General features: G+C 55.8%; 11 protein-coding genes across 11 annotated transcripts; 5 read left to right on the top strand and 6 right to left on the bottom strand.

Annotated features, from left to right (window-relative positions):
- Positions 1-368: 368 nt before the first annotated feature.
- Positions 369-2,526, top strand: LMH87_006315 (uncharacterized protein; the record flags this gene model as incomplete). The annotated part of the gene is made up of 5 exons (XM_056204186.1): positions 369-1,123; positions 1,205-1,490; positions 1,569-1,593; positions 1,650-1,836; positions 1,893-2,526. 5 exons carry the CDS (start codon positions 369-371, stop codon positions 2,524-2,526), a joined length of 1,887 nt encoding a protein of 628 aa, XP_056059567.1.
- A 349-nt stretch (positions 2,527-2,875) lies between these two features.
- Positions 2,876-5,257, bottom strand: LMH87_006314 (uncharacterized protein; the record flags this gene model as incomplete). The annotated part of the gene is made up of 2 exons (XM_056204185.1): positions 2,876-3,214; positions 3,269-5,257. The coding sequence occupies 2 exons, from the start codon at positions 5,255-5,257 to the stop codon at positions 2,876-2,878; spliced, it is 2,328 nt and encodes a 775-aa protein (XP_056059566.1).
- Positions 5,258-6,866: 1,609 nt separating this feature from the next.
- Positions 6,867-8,713, top strand: LMH87_006313 (uncharacterized protein; the record flags this gene model as incomplete). The annotated part of the gene is made up of 3 exons (XM_056204184.1): positions 6,867-7,108; positions 7,183-8,558; positions 8,616-8,713. The coding sequence occupies 3 exons, from the start codon at positions 6,867-6,869 to the stop codon at positions 8,711-8,713; spliced, it is 1,716 nt and encodes a 571-aa protein (XP_056059565.1).
- A 511-nt stretch (positions 8,714-9,224) lies between these two features.
- LMH87_006312 (uncharacterized protein) lies at positions 9,225-9,917 on the top strand (the record flags this gene model as incomplete). Its single annotated transcript, XM_056204183.1, has 2 exons — positions 9,225-9,284; positions 9,414-9,917. 2 exons carry the CDS (start codon positions 9,225-9,227, stop codon positions 9,915-9,917), a joined length of 564 nt encoding a protein of 187 aa, XP_056059564.1.
- Positions 9,918-10,076: 159 nt separating this feature from the next.
- LMH87_006311 (uncharacterized protein) lies at positions 10,077-11,988 on the bottom strand (the record flags this gene model as incomplete). Its single annotated transcript, XM_056204181.1, has 4 exons — positions 10,077-10,089; positions 10,150-11,048; positions 11,109-11,698; positions 11,811-11,988. 4 exons carry the CDS (start codon positions 11,986-11,988, stop codon positions 10,077-10,079), a joined length of 1,680 nt encoding a protein of 559 aa, XP_056059563.1.
- Positions 11,989-13,218: 1,230 nt separating this feature from the next.
- On the top strand, positions 13,219-15,734 carry LMH87_006310 (uncharacterized protein; the record flags this gene model as incomplete). The annotated part of the gene is made up of 6 exons (XM_056204180.1): positions 13,219-13,323; positions 13,936-13,959; positions 14,004-14,055; positions 14,141-14,506; positions 14,596-15,140; positions 15,198-15,734. The coding sequence occupies 6 exons, from the start codon at positions 13,219-13,221 to the stop codon at positions 15,732-15,734; spliced, it is 1,629 nt and encodes a 542-aa protein (XP_056059562.1).
- An 803-nt stretch (positions 15,735-16,537) lies between these two features.
- Positions 16,538-17,776, top strand: LMH87_006309 (uncharacterized protein; the record flags this gene model as incomplete). Its single annotated transcript, XM_056204179.1, has 1 exon — positions 16,538-17,776. The coding sequence occupies one exon, from the start codon at positions 16,538-16,540 to the stop codon at positions 17,774-17,776; it is 1,239 nt and encodes a 412-aa protein (XP_056059561.1).
- Positions 17,777-17,863: 87 nt separating this feature from the next.
- Positions 17,864-19,725, bottom strand: LMH87_006308 (uncharacterized protein; the record flags this gene model as incomplete). Its single annotated transcript, XM_056204178.1, has 5 exons — positions 17,864-17,894; positions 18,357-18,987; positions 19,057-19,141; positions 19,204-19,325; positions 19,377-19,725. The coding sequence occupies 5 exons, from the start codon at positions 19,723-19,725 to the stop codon at positions 17,864-17,866; spliced, it is 1,218 nt and encodes a 405-aa protein (XP_056059560.1).
- Positions 19,726-19,871: 146 nt separating this feature from the next.
- LMH87_006307 (uncharacterized protein) lies at positions 19,872-20,869 on the bottom strand (the record flags this gene model as incomplete). The annotated part of the gene is made up of 6 exons (XM_056204177.1): positions 19,872-19,968; positions 20,027-20,032; positions 20,078-20,146; positions 20,196-20,323; positions 20,633-20,697; positions 20,797-20,869. 6 exons carry the CDS (start codon positions 20,867-20,869, stop codon positions 19,872-19,874), a joined length of 438 nt encoding a protein of 145 aa, XP_056059559.1.
- A 553-nt stretch (positions 20,870-21,422) lies between these two features.
- Positions 21,423-22,106, bottom strand: LMH87_006306 (uncharacterized protein; the record flags this gene model as incomplete). Its single annotated transcript, XM_056204176.1, has 4 exons — positions 21,423-21,490; positions 21,571-21,677; positions 21,848-21,908; positions 22,040-22,106. The coding sequence occupies 4 exons, from the start codon at positions 22,104-22,106 to the stop codon at positions 21,423-21,425; spliced, it is 303 nt and encodes a 100-aa protein (XP_056059558.1).
- A 531-nt stretch (positions 22,107-22,637) lies between these two features.
- Positions 22,638-23,981, bottom strand: LMH87_006305 (uncharacterized protein; the record flags this gene model as incomplete). The annotated part of the gene is made up of 3 exons (XM_056204175.1): positions 22,638-23,395; positions 23,454-23,478; positions 23,580-23,981. 3 exons carry the CDS (start codon positions 23,979-23,981, stop codon positions 22,638-22,640), a joined length of 1,185 nt encoding a protein of 394 aa, XP_056059557.1.
- Between the last annotated feature and the right edge of the window lie 647 nt (positions 23,982-24,628).

Here is a 24,628-nt window from a genome sequence, read left to right as displayed (position 1 = left end):
TTTGGAAACATGCCGTGTGGTATCCAAAACTACCAAAGACAAATTAGGTATAGTCATATTCCTTTTTCTCATTGGGCACGCTAGTGTATGGATTGCTCCTAGGACTGGCCATCTTGTACGTCGACGGCAGTCTGGAACTTGGGTGCGGCCGCATTGGACCGTTGTCAATGCTTACGACTCACATTTACCTACTTCCTCATCGAAAATCTCGGGGGAATTCTCACAGGCAAGAGTCTTTTAGACCCATCTGCTTGGTCCCGCCTCTCTTTTCCATCCTTTATTTCGCTCCGTCTCGCATCGCCAGTGCAGCTCTGTCCCTCGCCTGCACCATTTCGCTACAAGAGTCACGGCGAGCAAAGTAAGTCACAATGGCAACTCTCAACTCTGGCACCGGGCCGACGACTATCCCGGCAAGGCAGCGTCAGCAGCCCGAGGAGATGGAAGTGGCCATGGCTCAGTCCTTTGACTCCTTCTCCCGATCCGTGCCCGGAACCATGCCGTTTCTCGAGGCTGAGCCGGCGCCCATTGTGCTGCCCCATGACCCCGCGGCTGCCACGACCACTGCTACTCATTGTGCCAACGACGATGATGGCGAAAGAAGCCTGAGCAGTAGGCAGCAGCGCGACCATCACGACCGCAAATATGCAGAGGAAGAACCCAGCGAGATATCCCCTCTTCTCAATGGCACCGCACTGGAGCAGCCCGCCGACGAAGTGCCGCCGCCGCCGCCGTTCCTCAACGGCGTCTCGCCCGTCCGCTTCTGGTTCATCTTTGCGCAGGTGCTCGGCTCGCTCTTCATCGGGTGCTTCGACAGCACCATCATGGCGTCGTCGCATCCCGTCATCACCTCGCACTTTGGCGCCGCGCACTCGGCGTCGTGGCTGTCGACGACGTTCCTGCTCGCCTCGACCGCCTTCCAGCCGCTGCTCGGGCGGCTGTCCGACAGTCTCGGCCGCAAGCCGCTCTTCATTGGCGGCGTCGGCCTACTGGCGCTTGGCACGGCGTGGTGCGGCCTCGCGCCCAGCCTGGGCAGCTTCATCGCGGCGCGCGCGCTGTGCGGCCTCGGCGCCGGCGGGTCCATTGCGCTGGGGAGCATCATGATCAGCGACCTGGTTCCTATAGAGTAAGTCTGAGAAATTTACATGGCCATTGTGCTTGAAGAACGTGATAGAGGACTTGACTGACTGAGGTGTTGGTGATGTAGACGCCGCGGCTCGTTCCAGTCGCTCATCAATGCCATGTGGGGGGCCGGCTCGGCCATTGGCGCGGCAGCCGGCGGATGGCTCGCCGAGACGGTGGGCTGGCGGTGGGAGTTTGGCATCCAGGTGCCGCTGCTGGTGCTCATCTTTGGCGCGTCCTTTGTCGCGATCCCCGACGACATTGGCATCCGGGGCAAGCCCGCCAAGACGGCCCTGCAGGCTCTCCGGGAGTTTGACCTCAAGGGCTCTGGCTTACTGACTGCCTCGACCACGGCCTTCATTCTCGGCTTGGTATGAACTAGACTTCTCAAAACGAGTGCATGATGTACTGTGACATGAAAGATGCGCTAACCACGAGATGCGTTGTAGAACCTCGGTGGCAACATCCTGCCGTGTAAGTCGCCATCTCGCTCACCACCAGCGCCACGGTGCCACTAACACGCAGCATAGGGTCTCACCCCATCGTCATCGCTTCCATCGCCGTCTTTGCGGTTGCGTTTCCTACCTTTCTCTGGGTCGAGTCGCGCGCGGCCAAGCCTATCATGCCCCTGCATCTCATCACCACAATGCCCCACGCCAACCTCATACTTGGCAACTTTATCGCCTCGCTGATCATAAACGCGATTCTCTTCAACATGTCAGTTGCCTTCATGTAAAAGACAAAACCCTGCTGACCCTTTCCCTCTCCTAAAGGCCCTTGTACTTTCAGGCTGTCCTTCTCACGTCCGCCACCACGTCCGGCCTGCGCCTCGTCCTCCCCTCCGTTGCCTCCTCCGTTGCCGGCGTCTCCACCGGCTTCCTCATCACCTACACGCGACGCCTCAAGTGGCCACTGCTGCTCGGCACCGGGCTCGCGACCGCCGGCAACATGGGCCTGCTGCTGCTGCGGCGGGGCCTCGCCGCGCCGCTCTACGTGCTCGCCCTCATCCCGGGGAGCCTCGGCACCGGCTTCCAGTTCCCCGGCACCGTCATGGCCGTCCTCGCCTCCAGCCCGCAGAGTGACCAGGCCGTCGTCACCAGCACCCTGCTCCTCTGGCGCAGCCTCGGCAGCGTCCTCGGCGTGGCGACCAGCAGCCTCGTGGTGCAGAACGCGCTGCTGCACTACCTGCAGAGGATCGTCAGTGGCGATCGGCGCGACGAGGTTATCGCCGCCGTGCGCGGGTCGGTCGAGGTTGTCGCCAAGCTCGAGGAGCCCTACCGCGAGCAGGTCATTCAGAGCTACGAGGCGACGCTGCGGCTGACGTTTATGTTCACGAGTGGCTTAGCCCTCGTCTCGTTCTTCTTGATTGTCCCGGTCAAGTTGATACGCCTGCCTGCGCGAAAGTAGACCAATAACGATCTCAAATATGGTGTAAAAGATTCCCCATGACTGATTCATTTGCAACGTACAAGAACGTGCTCTGAGGCACTGAATTTATGCTGTCACGAAATTCTTGCGTTGCACTGGTGTCGTTGGCCATTGCCATGATATGAAGAGGCGACTCGTATTACACAGAAGCCGCAATATATGCTGCTGTACTTGCATAGAATCTTGCGAAGTGCAGATAGAATACATAAAAAACAACAGGCTCCGCAAATCAAAACGCAATTTTGATTTCTTGCCCGTTACCATTTCTTTTGTCCCCAGAACCAGAATAACCCCAAAAGAGAAACACAAAAACAAATTATACACCTGCTCAATGATGGTATCCATTGGCGCCTCGGCCCGCCGTTAGCGTATCCAGCTCGTCCTTTGCCCTGCGATAATTATCCTGCGCCTCGCGCTCACGACGGCTGACAAACGCCAGCTCTTCGCGTAGAGACTCGAGACGCCTGTTGACAGCAACGTCCTCGGAAATGGCCAGCGTCTTGAAGCCGCTCAGCGCAATGCGGGCCTTTTCCAGCGCCTCGGCTGCATCGACCGTCTTGTCCTTGAGCATCTTTTGACGCTTCTGGTAGCCACCGAGGTGGAGACTGAGCTTCTTCTCCAGCTTGGCGCCGGATTCAGCCAGCGATATGATGGAGTCCTCGCAAACCTGTAGGCAGTTAGAATCCGGCAAAATGCAATGTGCGGATGTTGGTGTACTTACGTGGAAGGAAGCTAGCATGGCGCTTCGCTGCTCTTCTTCGTCGGCATCGGCATAGCAGCCAAGACCCAGCATCGTGTCATCCGTAGCGCGGCTCGTGAAGGTGGACTGAATGCTCTTAAAGTCTGGCAGCTTCTGAGTCTCGGCCATTATGAGAAGGCGCGCGTCAGCCAGCGAGTTGTCGTCGATGTGGAGGAGCGGTTTGGCAGTTCCCTTGACCTGTGACCCAGGCAGAGGGAAACTGGTGGCGTCATTGGCCATCAGAGCTGCTGCTTCCTGAGCAATCAGTGACTCGGCTTCGTTCTCTAGACTGCTAGCGCTCTTGAGCAGCATCGAAACATCAACTACTAGTGCCCGAGGCAGGTCGCGCTGCATGACTTGTGTTCTTCGTCGTCGTTCCAGCTCGTCAATGGCTGCCTGGCGTTCCCGCGCTCGACGATCCCGGTCCGCGGCATCTTCTTGTCTCTCTTCAGCGGTCATGGATTCGGCCTGCTCCTCAGGAAGCTCCAGCTCAAATTCCATATCTTTAGGCTTTGGCAGCGCAGCGAGACCTGATCGCAGCTGGCTGCGCATAGACATTTCATGGTTTCTGATATCTTGTGGTGTCGCCGAAACCAATGACATGCTACCATCGCGATTCAGCGCAAAGGTATCCCGAGGCGTTTGACCGGGACGCCCTGGAGTTGCGCCGACATTGTTGGCAGCCATTGGCGTAGCCATGGGGTTGGGGGTCGCCGTCGTCTGTTTTCTGGGGGCAATGCCGTCGAATCCAGTCGAACTCGTTCCTTCGTGCAGAGGAGTGTTCTCTCCGCCGAGGAGGGCAGACTTGGTGTCGTTTAGCGCTCGGATATTTCGAATTTCGTTGGCGATATGGTCCTCCTGCTCGGGAGCTCTAGGTGTACGGATTGGTGTCTCGCTGTTGAGAGTCGAATATGTGTTGACGAAGCCGCGAGTGGCATCGTTGTCGCTCTGTCGCGCTCGGGTGTTGGCAGCCTCGCCCATCTTGCCCATCTTGACGATATTTTCGAGTTCGCCCTCGCTGACCTGTGGCGCAGGCAGATTCAAGGCGCGTCGCTTGCTGACTTGCTCCGCCTCTCGTATCTTCTGCATTTGACCGGCCTTGATGGCAGCCTTTTGTGTATCGGATTGGGTCTCCTTGTCGCCCTTTCGCTTCTTCCTCTCGCCCTCGTCGCCTTCGTCACCCTTGCGCTTACCAGCGAGCTGCTTTTGGGGGTCGAAAGCTTTCAGCGCTGCCTCATTGAGCGATTTCTCGTCTGTTGTATCGTAGAAACCGGGAACTGCTTTCTTTTCGAATGGAATATCCGCATTGTAGTCCATCTCGCCCTTCTTGCGCGTCGTAACCTTGATATTGATGCCGGCCGTCTTGAGCTCACGTCTCTTCTGGAGGGTTGCCATGCGTCGTGACTCTTCTTGTTGACGCTCTCGGGCCTTTCTCTTGGCCTTTTTACCCTGTGTATTGGCTAGACGGGCTCTAGCCTCACTTAGCATCTCCTTTTCGTCCTCGTCGAGGTCGATGGTGTCTGGCCGAGCAGGTTTCGATTCGGGGTCGGGGTCCAGCTCGCCAGGTCGCAATCTCCGAACATCATCAGCACTGGGCGCCTGTGTTTCGCCGCCGTCAGGGCCCATCAGCCCGAGGCTGGATGATTCGCGGGCTTCGGCCTCATCCAGCAACTTTTGGTATCGCTCGAGACATTGGTTGGCAGTGCGGCCGACGATGGGAGCGATAGTGCGCCACTGGGTGGGCATAATCTTGGCGAGATGCAGTAGCTTTTCATCTTCGTCCTTGCTCCATTCAATCTTCTTGATGCTGGGATCGAGCCATTCGTTCCATCGAGCCTTGCACTGCTTGGGCGTCTTGCGTGCGAGCAGCGAAGACACGCGCGCCCACTGATTCAGGCCATATTTGGAGACGGAGGCCTTGAGGATTTCGTCCTCAATGTTGGTCCACACACCACCCTTGACGACAGGCATGGCGGCGGTTGCGATGAATTCGATATGCCTGGGATAGTCGCTGGCTAGGCGGACAGCTTGTCGCGCCGAACAGAAAATATCAAGATGGAGCTGGCGCGCGCAACGGTGCTGAGTCATCCGTTTAGATACGTACCGCCAGCAGCTACAGAGTGGGAGTCCTGCGGGCTAGATGAATCACTAGCGATGGTACCTGACAGCTGGCTTGCAGGCATGTTTCATCGTCGAGGATGCAACTTTGAAACTGGCATCAGCTCCAAAGACAATAAATTGTAAATTTGACTCTGGATGATTTGAGTACTGTTTTTTCCCCGCTGGTTGCTAATTATGTACGTGAGTGTGGAAGGCCTGTGAGTCTGAGGTCCTCAGTTTGATGCGCCCCAAATCACCCATTCCTCGAGTATCTCACGTCGCAGCCCAGGTTGTTTTATTCCTGCAAAGCGAAATGGTGGGAAACTGCAGCCGATGAAATACTGTCAGTCTTTGTCAGATGGCTGGGTCTCAAACAAGAGTATCAATTTGGGTGCTTGAGTGTGAACTGCTCCGATTGGCATGCCCACGTAAGCATGGCACTGTCTTGGTCCATGCATCAACTCTACCACTTGTGCGCTGGCCCATGGCAACTGCCGACGGTCGAGAGTTTCCGTTGTTCAAATTAAATAGTGCATTGTCATTATTCAATCACGACAAAACAGGTAGCGTCATGGATGGCGACAATCGCGCCGGGTAGCTACACGGGTCCGAAGGGGTACAGCAGCCGACCTACGGTAGCTGGTCAGTGGTTGGCCGGATACAGATTGCGGACTTTGGGGAAGACGAAGCCGCGCGATGAAAAGAAAGCCCAGAAACCCAAAAGGACCATGCCAGCGCACGCCACAACCTTTTTTTTCCTAGCGGGACGATTTTCCCTAACTGGAGTCTGGAGGCCCGAGGGGGAAGCTGTAGCCTGTCGCGGCCAGGACGGATTAGCTGACCAAGCCGGCGGCGCCCAATCAGTGGACGGATGGATAAGCTTCAGGGCGCTAGCGGGCTCAGTGCAAGCTCGGTAGCGGGTTCCCAAGGCCCACACACACCTGGAGCATTCCCTCGCACAGCGCTGTCTCGCCCTGTGGCGGGCTTGGATGCACCAACTCGCCCCCCTGTACCTTGCCTGCGTCCCTCAGCAGCGGCACGCCACACCACCCAAAACAAGTCCGCAGGCATGCGCATGGCTGCTGGGTATCATGATACGCCCCGACCGCGGTTCCGTCAGCCGGCCGGCTTGGCCTAAATAACCTAGCCGTCGTCCGCCCGCTCCATTTCTTACGCTTTTCTTCGTCTTTGAATATATACATGCATTCTCGGCCCAGCTATCGCTTCGCTACTTTAGTCCTCGCGTGCAATGAGAACGCCAAATGGTTGATTGCGTAGCCGACAGCTACCACTTTCGCTATCCCTTCTAATCAATCTAATCTCGGAAACCAAACCCGTCCCTCGAGAGCTAGCTTCCTGCGACCGACGAACCCGACGACGCTCATAAATCTCACTCACGGTACTGGCAGTCGCCGATATACTCGTACAAAGCCGCCAGTGCTACGTCAAACGCCACGTCCATATCGGACGTTTTCTCGCCATGGTGCAACGAAACGGCGCGGCCGTTCGGTCCGCCAACGGCCCTGCAGCCCGAGATGTCGACGAGACGAGCCGGCTGCTACCCAATGACCTGGAAGAAGAATACAACAAGCCAGTATGGGACGGCCTGGCCGAATATGAACACCTGCCACGGTGGCGCAGACCTTCCATCTTCTGGTTGATGGGACCCTATGCCATCTTCACCTTGGCATTTGGCGGCATCATCGTCCCCAAGGTCACCCTGTAAGCAACAACCCAGTGCGGACATGATTGCATCGCCAGCTGCCTACTAAACCCGGCTAACACGCTCTCTTCAGAATCTTCGACCTCGTCTGCGACAAATACTACGCCGACAAGGCCGCCGCCGACCCCACCTTCCACCCGTCCCCGATCATGGGCGCCGACAACCCGCAGTGCAACGACCCGGAGGTGCAGAAAAAGGTGGCCGAATTCATGCTCGTCATGAACCTGCTTACAGGCACCCTCAGCGCCATCACCGCGCCCAAGCTCGGCAAGCTCTCGGACCGCTTCGGCCGCCGGCGCCTGCTCGCGCTCGCCTCCGTCGGCGGCATCCTCGCCGAGTTCATCACCATCCTCGCCGCCAAGTTCCCGAAGACCGTCGACTACCGCTGGCTCGTCCTCGGCGCCTTCTTCGACGGCCTCACCGGCTCCTTCACCAGCGGCAGCATCCTCGGCCAGGCCTACGTCAGCGACTGCACGCCCCCCTCGAAGCGCGCCGTCTACATGGGCTACCTCCACGCCTGCCTCTTCACCGGCATCGCCCTCGGCCCGCTGCTCGCCGGCTACTTCATCAAGGTCACCGGCAGCGTCCTCACGCTCTTCTACGTCGTGCTCGTCTGCCACGCCGCCTTTGCCACGTTTGTCGGCCTCATCATACCCGAGTCGCTGTCGAAGCGCCGCCAGCAGATTGCGCTCGACAACCACACCAGGGAGAAGGAGGCGCGCGCGCGCAGCTCCCAGCCGTGGCTCGCGACCTTGCGCAACTACCACCCGTTTGAGCCGCTCGCAATCCTCTGGCCGACCGGGCCCGGCACGTCGACGAGGCTGCGCATCAACCTGGTCGCCCTGGCCATTACGGATGCCGTCATCATGGGCTCCATGATGTCCATCGGCGCCGTCCTCATCCTGTACACAAAGTACATGTTTGACTGGGACACGTTTGAAATCTCCATCTTCATATCCGGCCTCTCCTCCATCCGCGTGTTGGTGCTACTCGGCGTCTTCCCCTTGATCAACTACTGGTTTCGCATACGGCCACGACGTCGCCGCGAGCGGGAGACAGGCCAAGCCTATGTCGAAAAGACGAGCGGCGCGGACAGTGTGGATATCTGGGTGTTGCGCGCCGCGCTGCTCTCTGACACACTGGGCGCCGTGGGCTACGCGCTGTCCCGCAGCCAACCGCTCTTCGTCCTCAGCGGCATGGTCACGGCAGTAGGTGGCCTGGGTAGCGCCACGATCCAGTCTGCCATTACCAAGCATATTCCGCCATCGTCGGTAGGACAGGTTCTGGGCGCCGTAGGCATGCTCAATGCTCTTCTTCGTGTCGTCGGCCCCGTTCTCTTCAATGGCGCTTACGCCATGACGGTCAAGACCTTCCCGCAGGCTGTCTTTGTGATGCTACTCTGTCTCTTCAGCCTCGGGCTGCTGGCTACCTTTGTCGTCCGGCCCCATGGTACGTAATCCATCAAACCAACATTGTCGCGTATTTGTATACTAATATTGGGAATAGTTGTCTGGGAGCACGAAAACGAGGCGCCGAAACCGCCTGCTGATGAGATACCCGAAGCTGCTGCTCTGGCTCAAGAGACCGAACCACTGATTGGCTAATCCAAAGCGCTGTCGGTATAATATGGCCATTATTACATGCCTCCGATCTGTACTTCTCATCGTGTGTCTACGAATCTACCTTCTTTCAGCAACTTTCATTTATTCAATTCTTGGGCATCACTTCAGGGCGTCTGTGTATATGGGATGGGCTTTGTGTTTTAGCATAGACAATGGACGCATCAGTGCTAGGTATAGACGTCAAAATACGAAAGACGACGATTGAAATCATCCCATTTATAATCCAGGATTAAGAACTTTGGTTAGACGGGCGTAACTTTCGTGATCCGTATCCCATCGAGATGTCTCGATGTGGGTCTGTCGCCCAAGTACTGCGTCACTTCACTGTAGACCTGTTTCGACTCTCCGGCGACTTTCCGTCGTCTTGCTTTAAATATCCATCAAGCTCCGCACGACAATTGCGACGATTATGATTCATCGTATAGCATCAAGTCAGCTTCGTGCACTTACCACCCGAAAATCATTTGCCTCGCCAGCCACACAGCGATTCAACATGTCGACTACCGCCGACGCGGCCGAGATCAAGTTTGGGCCATTCCCAGTCACCAAGCAGGTCAGTTTACGCCCTTTTTTAAACCAGCTTTTCTCATGCGTATTTTCCTTCCGCCCTATGGCATCTTCCTCTCATCTTCCTTCGTTATAATTACAAAAGCAATTTCATACTGATGCAGATAGCTCGTAGGTGTTTTTGAAAACGCAGCACAGCTTTGGCGTCGTGAACCTCAAGCCTATCCTCCCCGGGCACGTCCTCGTCTGCCCGCTGCAGCCGCACCGGCGCCTCACCGACCTCTCCGCGGCGGAGACGACGGACTTGTTCACGACGGTGCAGCGCGTGCAGCGCATGCTGAGCCGCGTCTACTTCCAGACGGACCGCCCCGAGTCCGGCGGCAGCTTCACAGTCGCCGTGCAGGACGGGCCCGAGTCCGGCCAGACGGTGCCGCACGTCCACGTCCACGTCATCCCGCGCGTCGCGGACGACATGGGCGAGGGCGAGGCCGTGGATGAAATATACGTCAAGATGGCGTCGGAAGAGGCCAACGTCGGTGGCGCGCTGTGGGACGTCGTGAGCCGCCCGAAGCCGGGGGGAGGCATGCCGCGCGTGGAGGACGCGTGCCGCGATGCTCGCGAGCCAGAGGACATGCATGCCGAGGCAGACAGGTACAGGGAAGTCTTGGAGCGCATGTAGGGAAAGGATCGATATTTTGTTTAGTCCAGTATTTACTATATTTAGACCACGGCATGGCTTGAGTATACCGTTCCGTGCAAAGCCGATATTTTGTTAGCCATATTTTATAATCACTGTTGATAAACTCTCGCAGATTGAGGACCCCCGGTCACACGTGCATCATTTTCGTTCCCTGCAAGATCGATTAGTTAGAGCAAAGTGTGCTTCCAGCACTTGTTGGGGGATGACTTACACGCTAAGCTTCCTCGAGAGAGCCTGGAGCTTCTTGTCGCCATCCGCCTCCTTCATAGCTTGGGCCATGGCGCGATTTCTCTCCTCTTCTGTCTGCCGCTCCACCTCGTCGGCGGATGGAGGCAGTCTTTCGTTCTTCAAGTCGACTTGCTGAGCGGCATCAAAGCCTTGGATGGCGTTCTTGATACCTTCGGCACCGAGCACAAGGGTCCCGGCAGGGAGGCGACCACCAGATGCAGACTTGAGCTCTGTGACTCCCTCTGATTCCTCTCGTAGTACGCTGAAAACGCGCGAAAGTCGGCCAATGGCAAGAATTTTATTCTTGAGTGCCCGTCTCCTGAACTCGAGTGATTCTGGATCCTGGCTACCGGGAGTAGCGGCGCTGGGAGAATTCGAGGCTGTGTCTTCTTGGAGCTCCTCGTCGGAGCATATGCTGAGAATGGCAATCAACATATCCATCATTTTCTCGCCAACGAATGGTAGTGACCATGAGAACACATCCATAAAATTAGGAAGCCAAAATGGATGTGGTGTATGGTTGAACTGTCGAATATTGATGACATTGTTTTCGTATTTCAACACAGCTGCCTTGTTGTTGTACATGTCAATGTAGTTTGGCGCTGAGAACAGTGTTATGACGCTGGGAAAGCCAGTGTTTTGGCTGGTGCGATACATGCGGTAACCGGCATCTTGTGCTTCGTGGGCTCGGATGACGGAGAGAAGGTTGTTCCTCTTGAGAAAATCGCATACAGCATGGTAGGTGTAAAAGTATGAGCATCCGCGGACGTCGTTGTGGCGGAAGAAGTCGGTATTCGTCTCTTCGCCAAAATCTTCTGCGGGGTCTGCCCAAAGGAGATCACACATCAAACCCTGGGTTGGGGGTTCGCGGAAGCGATCAAGCTATGCGCGCAGATTGATTAGCAATAGGACTTTTGTGTTGACAGGAATAATACAACAAACCTTTCGCAGGTCATCCAGTGTTTGCAGCTCGGGACTCAACCCGCCGTGTATGCAGAGGAATTGCTTGTTGACGGTGGCGCCAAGCGGCAAATTACAGAATGACTCGATGCATGCATCATATATGGTCTTGGAGTACTTGTGCTCGCACTCTTGCTTAAAGCTAAAGTAGGTGGTCAAATGTCGGCACTCGTGATTGCCGCGGAGTAGAAAAAAGGTGTTGGGATAATGGATTTTGAGGGACCAGAGGTAAAAGACGCATTCGATGCTAAAGTAGCCACGGTCAACATAGTCGCCCAGGAAGAGATATTGTGTCGTCGCTGGATCGCCGCCAACCTCGAAGAGCTTGACAAGGTCATAGAATTGGCCATGCACGTCGCCACAGATGGTCACGGGCGCCTCGATGTCTAGCAGAGTGCTTTCGGCGTGGAGCAGTTCGGAGCCAGTCTTTATGATGAAGAGCGCCTGCTCCTCGGTAAGTCGGCCCTCGCTGAAGAGGTGATCTTTTAGGAGATTTAGGTTGGGCTTCGTGCGCGCTTCGTCATGATAAAATTGCTCGTCGGTGAGAGGTTCCCAGGCGGGCGGTTGCACGTCTACGGAGAGAGGGCCATCAGCTACTAGCTAGTTTGCAGGGGCATATTTATGAAGACTGGAAGATGCAATGGGGGGTTACGACAGAGCGTAACAGCAGAGGCGCATTCTGACCTTTGCAGACACGATCTTTGGTGCTGACTTGGGTGCCATCGTCCATGGCGTGGATGGAGAAGTCGATGGTGGGGACGGGCTTCTTGTGCTGGATGGCGCGAATGGCATTGTCGACCTGCCTGGTACCGGGCGGTTCGAGAGCGGGCGGCGATGCGCCGAGAGCGTCTTGAGTGTCCATCGTGGAATGAGGTTGATGCTATCAGGAAGGGGGCAGCGGGTAGTTGGGGGCGAACGACGATGTTGACATTGTCGCTGGCGTGGCGGGCATGGCGGGGTAAGTTTAGGTACTCACTCACACGACAGCCTTATTATTGTCGTGGTCTGGTCCAGCGCCACAGTGGTGGGCGGGCTTACGTTGCTCTTCCTCCGCAGCCACAGTCATGCAAAGCCGTGGGGGGCAAGGAGCAAATTCATTAGGTAGGTACAGAGTGCTGCAAGTGCTGCAAGTGCGTAAGGGCTGGTAAATTAGCGCCGTAGCAGTGCATTTGTACATGGGTGGAGGCTACCTAGGTAGAAACGACCAAATAGAAACGACCAAACGAGGAAGCACTGGAGCCAGTCCAGTCCAGGGCCAGAACCAAGGCGTGGGCAGCTGATGCAATTTGGTCGCGAATTTTTGCAGTAGGCCATACAGTTTACCCACCGCACTGCTCACACTGTATGCAGCTACACCGTAGAGGGCCCATTTGCCGTTGCGCTAGCAGGCGCCTTGTTGGAAGTAAAGAGATAAGGTAAACAAAAAGACGGGTATAGTTGGCTCTCCGCATGCTCTTCTCGAGGGAGGCGCACTTGGCGAATCACTCGCGGCCCTGCTCGGGGTAATAATACGAGGTGAGGCCATGGAGGCAAATGGTTTTCTTCTTGACCGTTGTGTGTTATGTAGCACCATGTAGCACCGTGTAGCACCGTGTAGCACTGCTGTGAGATGCATTCCTCGTACGGCGTTGACAGAGTAGCGGTGGCTCTCAAGGCCGGCAGCCAGACAGCGCGGGGCAGGCGGCTTTCGGCCACGGAGGGCCGTTTTACTTGCCAGAGTGAGACAGACCCGGACCTCTCATGAGCACCAGCACACGATCGCCCGATGTTGTTACACGGACGGGAGCAGCGATAGCATGGTTCTGGTGCTTGGGCCTCTGGGATGGTGATGGCGTTGAGCAGGCAGATAACCGAGTCGACAAGTGCCTGCCTACCTATCTAGGTATCAATGTATCATACACATGCTTCAATGCTGTCCCCTACTGAGTACCCCAGCTGCCGACCTCTTCTGTAAGCGCCTCAGCTGGGCTGGTTCAGTAAATGCAGGGCATGCTTGGAAACGTGCATTTGTGGAATAGCGTCAGTCAAACTGCAGGTGGCGCGCGTGCCAGTTCCTGCGAAGCATGCTGATACATGCAGCATCGGAAAGTGCATGCATTTGCGCTCTGCCGACTTTTGCCTGTGCCTGTGTCGGGTCCGGGTCGTCGCAATCAAGACATCGGAGCAGAGACCGGAGGAGACCAGCCGGGCTAAATTAGTATGGTGGCAAGCAGCGAACAAAATTTTTAGTGGGTAGCCGCCAGGCCAGCGTGCCAGTTGCCTAAAAGAGGCACTGAAAGCAGCCTGCCGGGGCCAGTTCGGGCCTGCCACGAGCCCGCTAGCGGCCGTGATGGCGCTGGTGTCTCACTGAAAGACGGGTGTTTTAGTTGAAAACAGCACAAAGGCCCCGTTATCGAAGCTCCGGCGCCGGAATCTGGAGCCTTCCAGCGCCTCGCCCCCCCTGTAACCTCGACTTATGCAACGCCACCAGATGCAACAGTGTGAGGTACTGTGTTTGCCTGAGCCGCCAGTCCTTCATATTCTGCTCGCTCCCACCACGGTCTTCTTCCCCTCCCTCCCTTTCTTTTCTCTCTTCATTATTACCATTGTTGACTGCAAACTCTTCCTGCGGTATAATTTATTTCTAGTCTCTTCGAAAATCTCGACCCGAGTCTATTTTCTTCGTCCGTGTCGTTGAGCAACCGTTCCTCGCCGCTCCTGACGTTGCCGCTCGCGTCCACCCACCCACCCACACACGCCACTACCACCACACCACACCACACACACCCAGCACATTTCTCTACGCACAACAACACACGCACTTCTTCAGACTCCGGTGCCTGTGTTGGCTGTCGTAAGCTTTCGCCGCGTTCTCAAGACATGGCCCTAACCAAGCAGACAACTCTTCGAAACCCTGATGATTTCCCTGCGTTGCAGCTTTTCCTGCTAGGTATGTCTCTTCCTGTTTGACTATTCCCACGCCCCTCTACCTACCTACCTACCTATGCACACGCCCGCGCTAACCATGGCACTAGCCATTGTCCGCCTCGCGGAACCAATCGCCCTCACTTCCATCTATCCATACGCCTGGGCTCTTGTCAAGCAATACAATTTCGGTGACGAACAAGATGCTTCCTTCTACTCTGGTATCCTCATCTCGGCCTTCTCTCTGGCCGAGGCTGTCATGGGCATGTACTGGGGGGGCCTCTCTGACCGAGTCGGCCGCAAGCCCGTCTTGATCCTTGGCTGCGTAGGTACCATGTTTAGCATGGTCATGGTCGGTTTCGCCTCCAACATTTGGATTGCTTTGCTCGGTCGCGCTATTGGTGGTTTCCTCAACGGCAACATTGGTGTCATCCAGACCATGGTTGGTGAACTTGTCACAAAGCCCGAACACGAACGTAAGTACCGCTCCCAACGCCACAAACTCAAAGGCTCCCTTGCCCGTTTCCCCAACGCCTTTGGAAAATCGTAGGCTGACCCTCCATAGCCAAAGCGTTTGCTGTCATGCCATTTGTCTGGAGCATTGGTACCATCATTGGTCCTTGCATCGGCGGCACATTTGCTGATCCCGCTGACTCTTGGCCCGAACTGTTCCCTCGCGATGGCTTGTTCGGTCGCTTCCCGTACCTCCTTCCAAACCTTCTTTGCGCATTTCTGCTTTTCATCAGCATCATCTTGGGCTTCTTCCTCCTTGAGGAAACCCACCCTGATATGCAGCCCCGAGTTCTGCTCCCTGCGGACACCTACGTCTCGGAAGAGACTCCGCTGATGGAAACTTCAGATGCCATGAAGCGTCCTGCCATCGACCTACGCGCAGAGACTTACGGAACCATGCGAGAGACTAGCGAACAACGCCAAGAAGCCATTGAGTCTGAAGAGAAGTCCCTCTTCTCTGTTCCCGTGTGGAACAAGCGCGTCGTCGGCTTCATCATCGCCCTCTCCATCTTCACCTACCACTCCATGACCTACGACCACCTCATGCCCATCTTCTTCGAAGATGAGAGAGCCTCGACTCTCGTGTCCGCGCTCAAGGTTGGCACCTCCTCCCCCTTCTACTCCCCTGGTGGCCTGGGTCTCTCACTTCGTCAGGTCGGTCTCATCATGGCCGTCAACGGAGGCATCGCCCTGTTTGTCCAAGCAGTCATCTTCCCGCTCGCTGCGGAGAGATTTGGTGTGTACAGACTCTTCCTCATCGTGACAGTGCTCCACCCCATCATCTACGCCATTGTCCCCTTTCTTCTCTACGTCCCCGAGTCCATGCTCTTCCCTGCCATCTACTCTTGCTTGGCCGTGCGAAACATTCTCTCCATCACCCTCTACCCTCTCCTCCTCATCCTCATCAAGGAGGCTGTTCCCACTTGGAGTGCTTTAGGCAAGGTGAACGGCCTGGCTGCTAGCGCTGGTGCAGCATGCCGCATGATCGCACCTCCTATTGCAGGCTATCTGTATACCGCTGGTAGCAAGATTGACTGCACCGCTCTGGCTTGGTATGGCAGCGTCCTTGTCGCTATCGCCGGGTCCATCCAGTGCTTCTCTGTTCCGCGACCACGAGTTGATCGATCGGAAGAGAGTGCAGCCCAATACACTCAGGTCGCCGCTGAAGTTTCAGTTGCTGACAGAGAGTAGACATAAAATGTGTACTCTGAACCCCCATTCTCGCAGACGGCCAAGTCCCGCCATTACGCGTCTTTGTCCCCATTGTTGTTGATGAGATTGGGCAGCTCTTCGCCCGGGTGTTCCTGGTAAGGGAACCCGGTCCGAACCTGTCCAATGAGTTGATCTAGCCAGCAGTTGACGACCGTTTTGTAGTGGTTGGTTGCTTTGATTTACTTTACTGCAGTGTTGCTGTTTTATTTGCGGATTGTTTCACGTTTGATGGACATGATATGTTTTTTTCTCACGATTCCCACGGCGCATGCATCTCGGAGCATTTGATTTTTACATGGATCGGCGTTTTTCATTATTCAAAAAGTGTATTTCATTTACTTTCTTTCACCACCGGTGAAGTTTTCCTCATAATATAACGAGGCAGGCAGTTACATAGCTTAGACAGGCGTAATTGTAAATCATTGCGTAACCTTTGGTTCCTAATTATGCGAGTGATGTTCTGAAAACTGTTGTTAATCGAGAATCGCGATACTTACTATTCCAGACTTGGCTACAAACGTGCTGTCACGGCTCGCCTTGGGCGGGTTGTTTGGCGGTGGTTTGCGTCGCCACCAAAAATTTTAGCAGCGGTTCTTGTAGAACCCCATAGAATTTTCGTCGTCAACGATCTCTTCCAAACTTTCTGCAAAACCCATTCAGCATACCAAATCAGTTGATTCTCGCGATTTCTTCTGCCAGCAAGGACAAGGAAATCAATCCCGCATATCACATACGACTGACAGCTAGGCATCGCAGGGCTGCAGCCCGCCTCAACCGCTAAAATGCATCTCGAAGAACTCACAGACCAGCTCATGAATGCCGCGAGCCTCAAAGAGCAGTCGTCGACACAAAATGAGGCCGCAGGCCCGACAGCTGACACACCCGAGGCCACCAAGCCCGCACTGCCGCCCGCCATGGCCGCCCTCAGCGGCAAGACCACAGAGGAGATCCTGGCCGACCTGAACAAGTCGCCGCTCTTCATGACGGAGCTGGAGGAGAACGACGACATTGCGGCGCTGCAGGCGCTCGACTACGAGGGCTCCGCGCTCGAGAACAGCGCCGACTTCAAGGAACGCGGCAACGAGTGCTTCAAGGTGCGCGGCTACATCGACGCCCGCGAGTTCTACGCCAAGGGCGTCGCGGTGCTCGCGGCCGAGGAGCGCAAGCGCGCGGCCGGCGAGGTGACCAAGAACCCCGAGGGCGTCGTCGACTCGGCCGACGAGATTGCTGCGCAGCGCGCCATGCTCGCGTCCCTGCACAGCAACCGCGCCGCCTGCAACCTGGAGCTGGACAACTACCGCGCCGCGTGGCTGGACTGCACGGCGGCGCTGCGCCTCGACCCGCGCAGCGTCAAGGCCTACTACCGCGCCGCGCGGGCCCTGCTCAAGGTCGACCGCGTCGGCGAGGCCGACGACATGTGCACGCGCGGCCTCGCCTTTGACGCGGACAACAAGGCGCTGCGCGCCGTCGCCGGCGACATTGCCAAGCGCGCGCAGCAGCTGGACGCCAGGCGGCAGCGCGACGAGGAGCGCCGCGCGACGGCGCAGCGCCGCGCGAGGCTCCTCAAGGCGGCGCTTGCCGCGCGCGGCATCCCCACGCGGTCGACGGACAAGCCGCCCGAGATGGAGGACGCGCGCGTGCAGCTGGTGCCGGACCCGGACGACCCGCGCAGCCGCCTGGCGTTTCCGGCGCTGCTGCTGTACCCGGTGCACTTTGAGACGGACTTTGTCAAGTCGTTTGAGGAGACGCACTCGCTTGAGGACCACCTCGACTACATCTTCCCGCTGCCGTGGGACAAGGACGGCGTCTACCGCGTGCCAAACGTGTCGTGCTACGTTGAGACCAAGGACGGCGGGCTGCTCAAGATGGGCAAGAAGGCGTCTTTGCTCAAGGTGTTGAGCACGGGCAAGGTCGAGGTCGTGGACCAGGTGGTGCGCATCTTTGTCCTGCCGACGGACAGGGCGGACGAGTGGATCGTCAAGTTCAAGGAGCAAAAGGCGAGGGAAAAGGGCAGGCCGTAGAGAGCCTTGCCGTTATGAGCTATGATTTCTTTTTTGTTACTTACGTGAATGGGGCATGAGATATCGGATTTAAGAAAAGCAATCACATTATGAAGTACTTTTCTTTTTAGAATAAAACCTGAGCAAAGTTCAGTAAGCAATTGATCGCAACCTAAATCCCAATAGCTATGATGTATGCTAAACATGGTGAAACTCTGGTTGAAAGTGAGTTAAAAATAGCAACCCCAATCCCCCGAACAAGTCCAAGCAGTCAAGGCTGCAGATGCAAGAAATAAAGCAAAGTCTCTATCCCTTTCCATTCCGTATCCGTTCCCAGTCCGTTTCCAGAACGCCTTAGAGCACCGTCTATCCCAAGTGTACCTCATCATGCAAGCAGGTGCTTTCATGTCTCTACCCGCGTGAGCGGACATGGCTGTCTCCCTGTAGGCCTACCAGCGCGCTCGCGGCATGGTAGTCCTCTATCCTCCTCGAGCCGTCCCTCTGAGTGCGCTTGCGGGGGCTCGTCTCACCCCTCGACACTGGCCTCACATCACGATCGCCTGTGTGGCCGCTAAAGTCCACGATGACCGGTGAAACGTACCTTCGCTTGATCCCGTACGCATCGGCGACCGCGTGGAGATGCGGGCGGACCGGTGTGTTCGGGTAGTCCCGCCCGTGAAACTCGCGCTGGTGCGCGTGACGTCGCTCGGGAGAGTCATCCCCCGCGGCGGCAAGCACCAGCCCGTGCCGGCCATCCTCGACAAACTGGTGACTCCGGAATCTATCCATGTTACCAGAGATGAGGGGCCGTTGGCTGTTCGCGGATCGGGGGGGCGTGATGGGCGACGCGACCGCGTTTACCGCTTTCCACGACGACGGGGTGCGCTGCGGGCTCGGCTGCATCAACCTCTCGCACTCGAGTCCGGGGGGTCTTCTCTCGTACGACCGCTGGTCAGGCCGAGGCTCAAGAACATGGCGGTGCTTCGGTGCTGCAGCGGGCCGAGAAGCAAATGAAGAGCTCGGTTCCATGCGCATCGAGCGTGAGGCTTGAGCGTCCCGCTTCGCCTCCTCGATTATCCGAGGATCGATGGTCATGTCCCTGTAGCCAGCGCTACCAGGCACACGACACTCTGATGGAAATGTCGGTCCGAAGAGTGGGATGAGGGCAGCGGCGATGGGAAAGCAAAAGGTGGCGCATACGGCCCTGGCGCATTTAAAGGGCATCCAGTACCCTATATTGCGGTCACATGGTCAGCGATCTTGTCCAGATTAACGAGCAAACACGGTCTGTGCTGTCATACCTTGTGCTGAAACCGCTCCTCCTGTGATACTCGGCGTGATGTCTCTCAGCCCCGGATTCTTGTCAAGCATCTGTGAAGGCTTGGTCTTCAACCAGTGAGTCAGTGTCGGGCAGCACTATCGTCATCGTCGCCCAGAAAGGTACTTACCTTGGCGTACCCCAGGCATTTAAAGAAAGGGGTAATTCTGACCAGCCCAACATCGTAATCCCACATGACCGTGAAGTCTCCTGGATTTTCTCCATCTTGCCGGCGGAATTCATACTTGAGCACTAGATGCGGTGAGCATATTTTCTGTGGATTTTGATCAGATCGTTACTTACCATCTATACTCTCGCGGCCCGTCTTTCCGAAAAAGTCTTTCTTCGAGCTGTTGTATGGAATGTGTTCGCAAGATTGTCGGATCTGTCCAAAGGGCCGTACTTGGAACTGTACAATCTGTTGAACCACAGCCGGGCTCAGTCCCTCCTCAAAGGGCATGAAGTTGACAGGTCCTCTTTGCTTCCCTGGCTTAGAGGACCACTCCCGCGGCCGTACTGGGTGTCTGACAGAGACGCTACCCGCGGCGATCCGTCCAGGCGACATCTGCATGCAGGCCTCATCTGAGGAAGCATCCGACGGTTCCGGTGTCACTGGGTTCAGGAGATCTCTGATCTGAAGCATAGTAGACATATTTCTGTCACACTTGTGCACTTCGGACACAGAGGCTTGGGTAGCGAGGGAGGTAAAAGGATAGTGAAGGTGTCGGAATTGTTGGAGAGAACGTCGGAATGAGTTTACCAGTGGTGTCAACTGGTGGCGACTAACATGAGTCCAGTTCAAAGGAGCGTGTCACGACAAGTCGAAGGAGTCGCGGATAGTTGAAGCGCAATGAGCGATGGAGGAAGGGTGATGCAGAGTCCAACACCACTCGAACTGCGGACGCCAGAAGGTTAATAACTGTCTCTCGATTGTGAACAAATTCCAAACATACTCTGTTCTGTCGTTTTAATTTGGTGGTTTACCACCACCCCGTGGTAATCACGGTGTTCCGGTGACGGGAAGATGGAACAAGAGCCCCAGTGGGTGTTTGCGCCAGCGGCTAGACACTCCGCTTTGCTTCATCAGTATATGTTGCAGACTTGAGTGGAGGCTGTAATTACCTTGATATTAAGGCCGGCTCAGGATGTTTTTTTTTTTTTTGAAAGCTTGCAGATTGCTGTCTCGTGCGGCTTGGTAAGGGAACTGTTGGAGCGATGGGAGGGAGGGAAACGGACGGCAGCCTCGCGATCTGGGGTTCTGTTCGGGGGTTAAATATTGGGCAGCAAATACACATATGTCAACAATGGTCGCACTCTATCGTGTTGTGGCAGGCCAGTAGGAGACAGGGAGGACGTGTGCAGCCTGGGGGGCCTTCACCTCCGTAATGCGGGCAGGAGAGGAACTTTGGGCTGCGAGGGAGCTGGAGTAACAGTGATTCAGTGCTCTACCTGGGTTCGAGGATTGGGCCACCACCCAGAAAGGCGTCTTAATTAACTAGTTTTGGAAAGCCGTGGCAGCCCTGCTAAGCGAAAAGTAAGACCGTCATTTGACAGCGTACAGCAGGAAAGACGAGATGGCTAGCCAAGACACAGCTCGGGGGGTGGGGGCCCCGAGACGGCAGACCTGCGAATTGTCATTAGCAAAGGGGCGTCACAGGTAGCAAATGACGGAAGGCAAAGCGCCAAACAGGGAAACTTGGGGTCTGTTTGGACAGAACCGTACCTGCTGCAGGGGGTGTGAGCGCTTTGGGTGTCGAGAGGTAGCCTGAGCCGTCGTCGGCAACGGGTAGCCGCATAAACACCCTATGAAGGCCCTATACAAAGGAAGGGTTTGTTTCTATACCGTTGGAACGGGCTTCGGGAGTTTCCGAATGGACATGAAAGGCTGCTGAAAATAATATTAGGAAGCGTGGCGAGGGCAGTGTAAGCGCCGGTTGAAAGCGACGCTCCAATTAGCCAGGGGGGGGGGGCCTCTTCAGCTACTCTCCCATTTCAGCAGCCGTCATGTGTTTTTTTTTTCAGCAGGCCTCCCGAATGGTAGAGAACAGCAGTCTTCCCTTCAGTTAGGCAGCGCCCAACTTGAGAGCAGCTTGGCCAACCTCTGCCTGCCGGATTGCTGCGCCTGGGAGTCGCTCAAGACCAGAAACTGGGGCCAAGGCGTAGACACGGTACGGCGTGCAAGGAGCGGTTTTTTGTGACATCTTGGTGAGGGGCACCTATATAGTTCTCATTTCGATAGTAGTATGCACACAAGTCATCCTGCTCCTTGCGACGCCACCGAGGTTGTACAACAGCCGCAGCAGCCAATTGCAATGCTTCAGGCATGCTGGCGGCTGGAGTGAAGGGGAGTCAGCTTGTGGTTGCAAGGCCGTGGCCTGCGCCGAGCACACAATTCTCCACCACTGATTGACAGAATGCTGTGCATCTTGTCAGAATAGCCCGGGTGCGTCCTTCGATGGTCCGCGGGAGGTGGGAGGGAGAATAGGTAGAAACACACAAGCGCTGGCTCTGAAACGTGAAGCTCTAGATGTCCAGAGGCCTTTCCTGGACGCTGGAGGCTGCGATATGATGGCAAACAAGTGTTTCAGGACGACAAAGGGCCTTCTGTATTGTCTCTGTGCCGGGCGCGATGCAGTTATGCGGGTGTCATCTTTCTTTTTCTTTTTTCTTTTTTTTTCTTCTTCCTTCGTTTTCGGAAAGCATAAAGTTGGGGGTCGACGTCGCACAAGTTCTACAACTGCATAGGCAGCAAAGACAAGTCACTGCCACATCACCGCGTGGCAGAGAATGTGAAGAGGGTAAAAGAATTAAAAACGTCGTGGCGCCGTAAGGTATCTATCTTCCAGTCAGGTCGGAGGAATATGCAGGAGGGTCCGGTGACCAGCGACGACGCTGTGCATCCTGGGGAGGGACAGCAAAGCCGCTCCTTGAATGCCGTGCCCTCGAAACACCACAGCTTATCGTACAGATGTGGGCAGGCTCCCCGGATTGTGCTGCTACCTGATGACTCGAACTGAGCGAGCTCATCCGCATGGTCGCAGCGTCGCCATGCCATACGTGTACAGGCAGTGAGCACACACCCCTCCGGAATACCCTGACAATTACCCCCGACTATGTCGTGCAACGACAACATTTGTACGTGGCCAAGCTAATACGTCTGGTTGACCCCCAACAATGCTTCGCACTGCTTTTTCCAATGCTGTCCAACACCAGAAACAAAATGTTAAATGGTTTCAACGCTTGACCAAGGCGCGCAGCAGGCAGACGTGCTCAAGTATGGCAGGATGGGGCAGCTTGTATAGCCATCTGCGGTGTCGCTTCGCTGTCCGTCAATCACTGTTAGAAAATTACAAGTGCGCCCACGTGTGAGCCCGATGGTTTTCACTTCGTTATTGGTTGCTACAACAGCTGTGATAGTGCAGATGGGTCAAGCGATGCAGCCCGTCGGTCAGGAGCAAGCAGAGTGGTGTGGTATGTGATCCAGGGACGTCGCATTCGCAGGACGTGCAGACGATCGCCATGATGTCAGTATTTGTAAATTACGCGAGTAAAGAAAACCGGCATCTACCCCGTTCGTCGCATCTTCTTCTTGCTGAGCCATCCCCAGCTGCTGCTACCCTTCCGCTTGTCCGCTCCCTCGCCCAGACGCTGCACCATCCCTGCCATGTGCCGCATGACCTTTTCCTCCATCTGCGCGTCGGTCAAAAAGCCTCGCCCGCCGTCGGGTGCTGTATCTGTGTCCTGCGCACCGCTATAAGTGCCGTGTACTACGTCAAGCATCATGCATAACCCCTCGGCCTTGGCCATCAGCCACTCGCCGTGCCTCAGCCCATCCCGCCAGTGAGGCGGCAGTGCCTTGAAGCCCAGATATGCACCCACGATAGCACCAGCAAAGCATGCGTTTGTGTCTGCATCTCCGCCGAGCATAATCAAATCTGTAATGAGCGGCTCGAAGGCCGCCGTTTGAGCCGGTAGCGAGGCGGCCAAATTTGCCGTTCCGCGCATCGCCAAACGCAAGAGATGAACGCCGGATCCAAGCGTCTTGTAGACATAGCCAATCTTTCGCGGCTCATCAAGAGCCAAGTCTGTGAGCTTTTCCACTTTGGCATGTCGCTGCAATTCTGCCAAATCAAGATCTGGCTCATCTTGTCGGGCCGCGTCTTTTAGCTGCTCCTTCCGGTACGATGCAAGCCAAGACACTGCGCTCTCAATTAACGCATCAATATCGCTCTCCTGTCGGATATCGCGGAGAATCAATCCTCGAACAAGTGCGGTTCCAATGGCGCAGGATATGACGCATCTCGGGTCGGGATGGGTGATGGCTGAGAAATCAGCAGCCGTCTTAAATGTCTGCTCAAGGGACTTTTGTAGACAAATTACGCCGAGAGGGTGAGTCCTCATTAGACTACCGTTGGCAGCCGCTTTGTAGCCGGAATTCTTCCAGCGCTGCCGAGCGGTCGCCTCGGGATCCTCCAGAAAGGTTTTCGCCCGGACTGTAGAGCCTACTGTATGGCCGAGGCCCATGGGGAGGGTATCCAAAGCTCGTAGGCCCTGTCGAACCCAAATGTCGAGGCGCACGGCAAAGTCTCCTGCTGAGACCTCCTGCCCATTCTTGTGCAAATACGACAGCAATATCAGCAGCGCGTGGTCGGTGTCGTCTGTCCACTCGCCTGGTTGATGCGGATCACGATGGGCGTCGGAATGTAGTTTTGTTGCTTCGGATTTTGGCGACAGTATAAAAGATCTCGAGGGGTATACTCGAGTAGAGCTATCTGCAGAGAGAAACTCGGTGTAAAGACCAATCGCATCCCCAAGAGCTGACCCGAACAGGCAACCAATGATGCCATCTCTGAGGCTCTGGTTCTGCATGTCGCGCAAAGCTTTGCTTGAGACCTGAATGCCACTCATCTTGCTTTTTCGGTGATTATTTTCTTACGAAGAATTCATATTACGATGGACCGAGAGTTCTCCATATCATTTGTGGAAGATGTGTTCATTTTTCATGGCTTGCTGCTGCCTAATGGCAAAGTGGCAGGGGCAGCGATGGCCCATCACGCTTCAGCCTCGATTATTTCAGCTGAAACAAAGATGTGCGCCAAGACAAAAAGAAAACTCTTGGGCGCATAGAACCTAGAAGATGTAAAGACTGCGATATGAAACCCGCCCATTCTGATGTGAATCTACTAAGTTGAGCACGAGGTGAGGTACAGTGGCCCTCGTGGATGCGCAGGGACATTGGGGCCCGAAATGCGTAGGTGATCTTACTCTGAATGTTACCTTTATTGTCATTGCTGCCGTTGCTGTGGCTGCTGCTGCTGCTGCCTCAACTGCTTTTGTTGCCTCTGCTGCTGCCACGGTGACAATTCATTGTCTCTACGTATTCTGGACGCCGAGGACAATGGGTGCCCCGAGCCACGGCGGGTGAGACCAAGTGCATGTGACGGAGATAGTCGAAGCGCACTTTGTGCTGAATGAGCGATTTAATTGCTTTCTTCTATTATTAACTATTTCCCGTTTGTATTTTCCACTGTTTTCGATTAAATTCACAGCCTTGT

Source organism: Akanthomyces muscarius, chromosome 1 (genome assembly GCF_028009165.1).
Source record: "Akanthomyces muscarius strain Ve6 chromosome 1, whole genome shotgun sequence".
Classification (NCBI taxonomy): domain Eukaryota; kingdom Fungi; phylum Ascomycota; class Sordariomycetes; order Hypocreales; family Cordycipitaceae; genus Akanthomyces; species Akanthomyces muscarius.
This window is presented reverse-complemented; position numbering and strand designations above follow the sequence as displayed.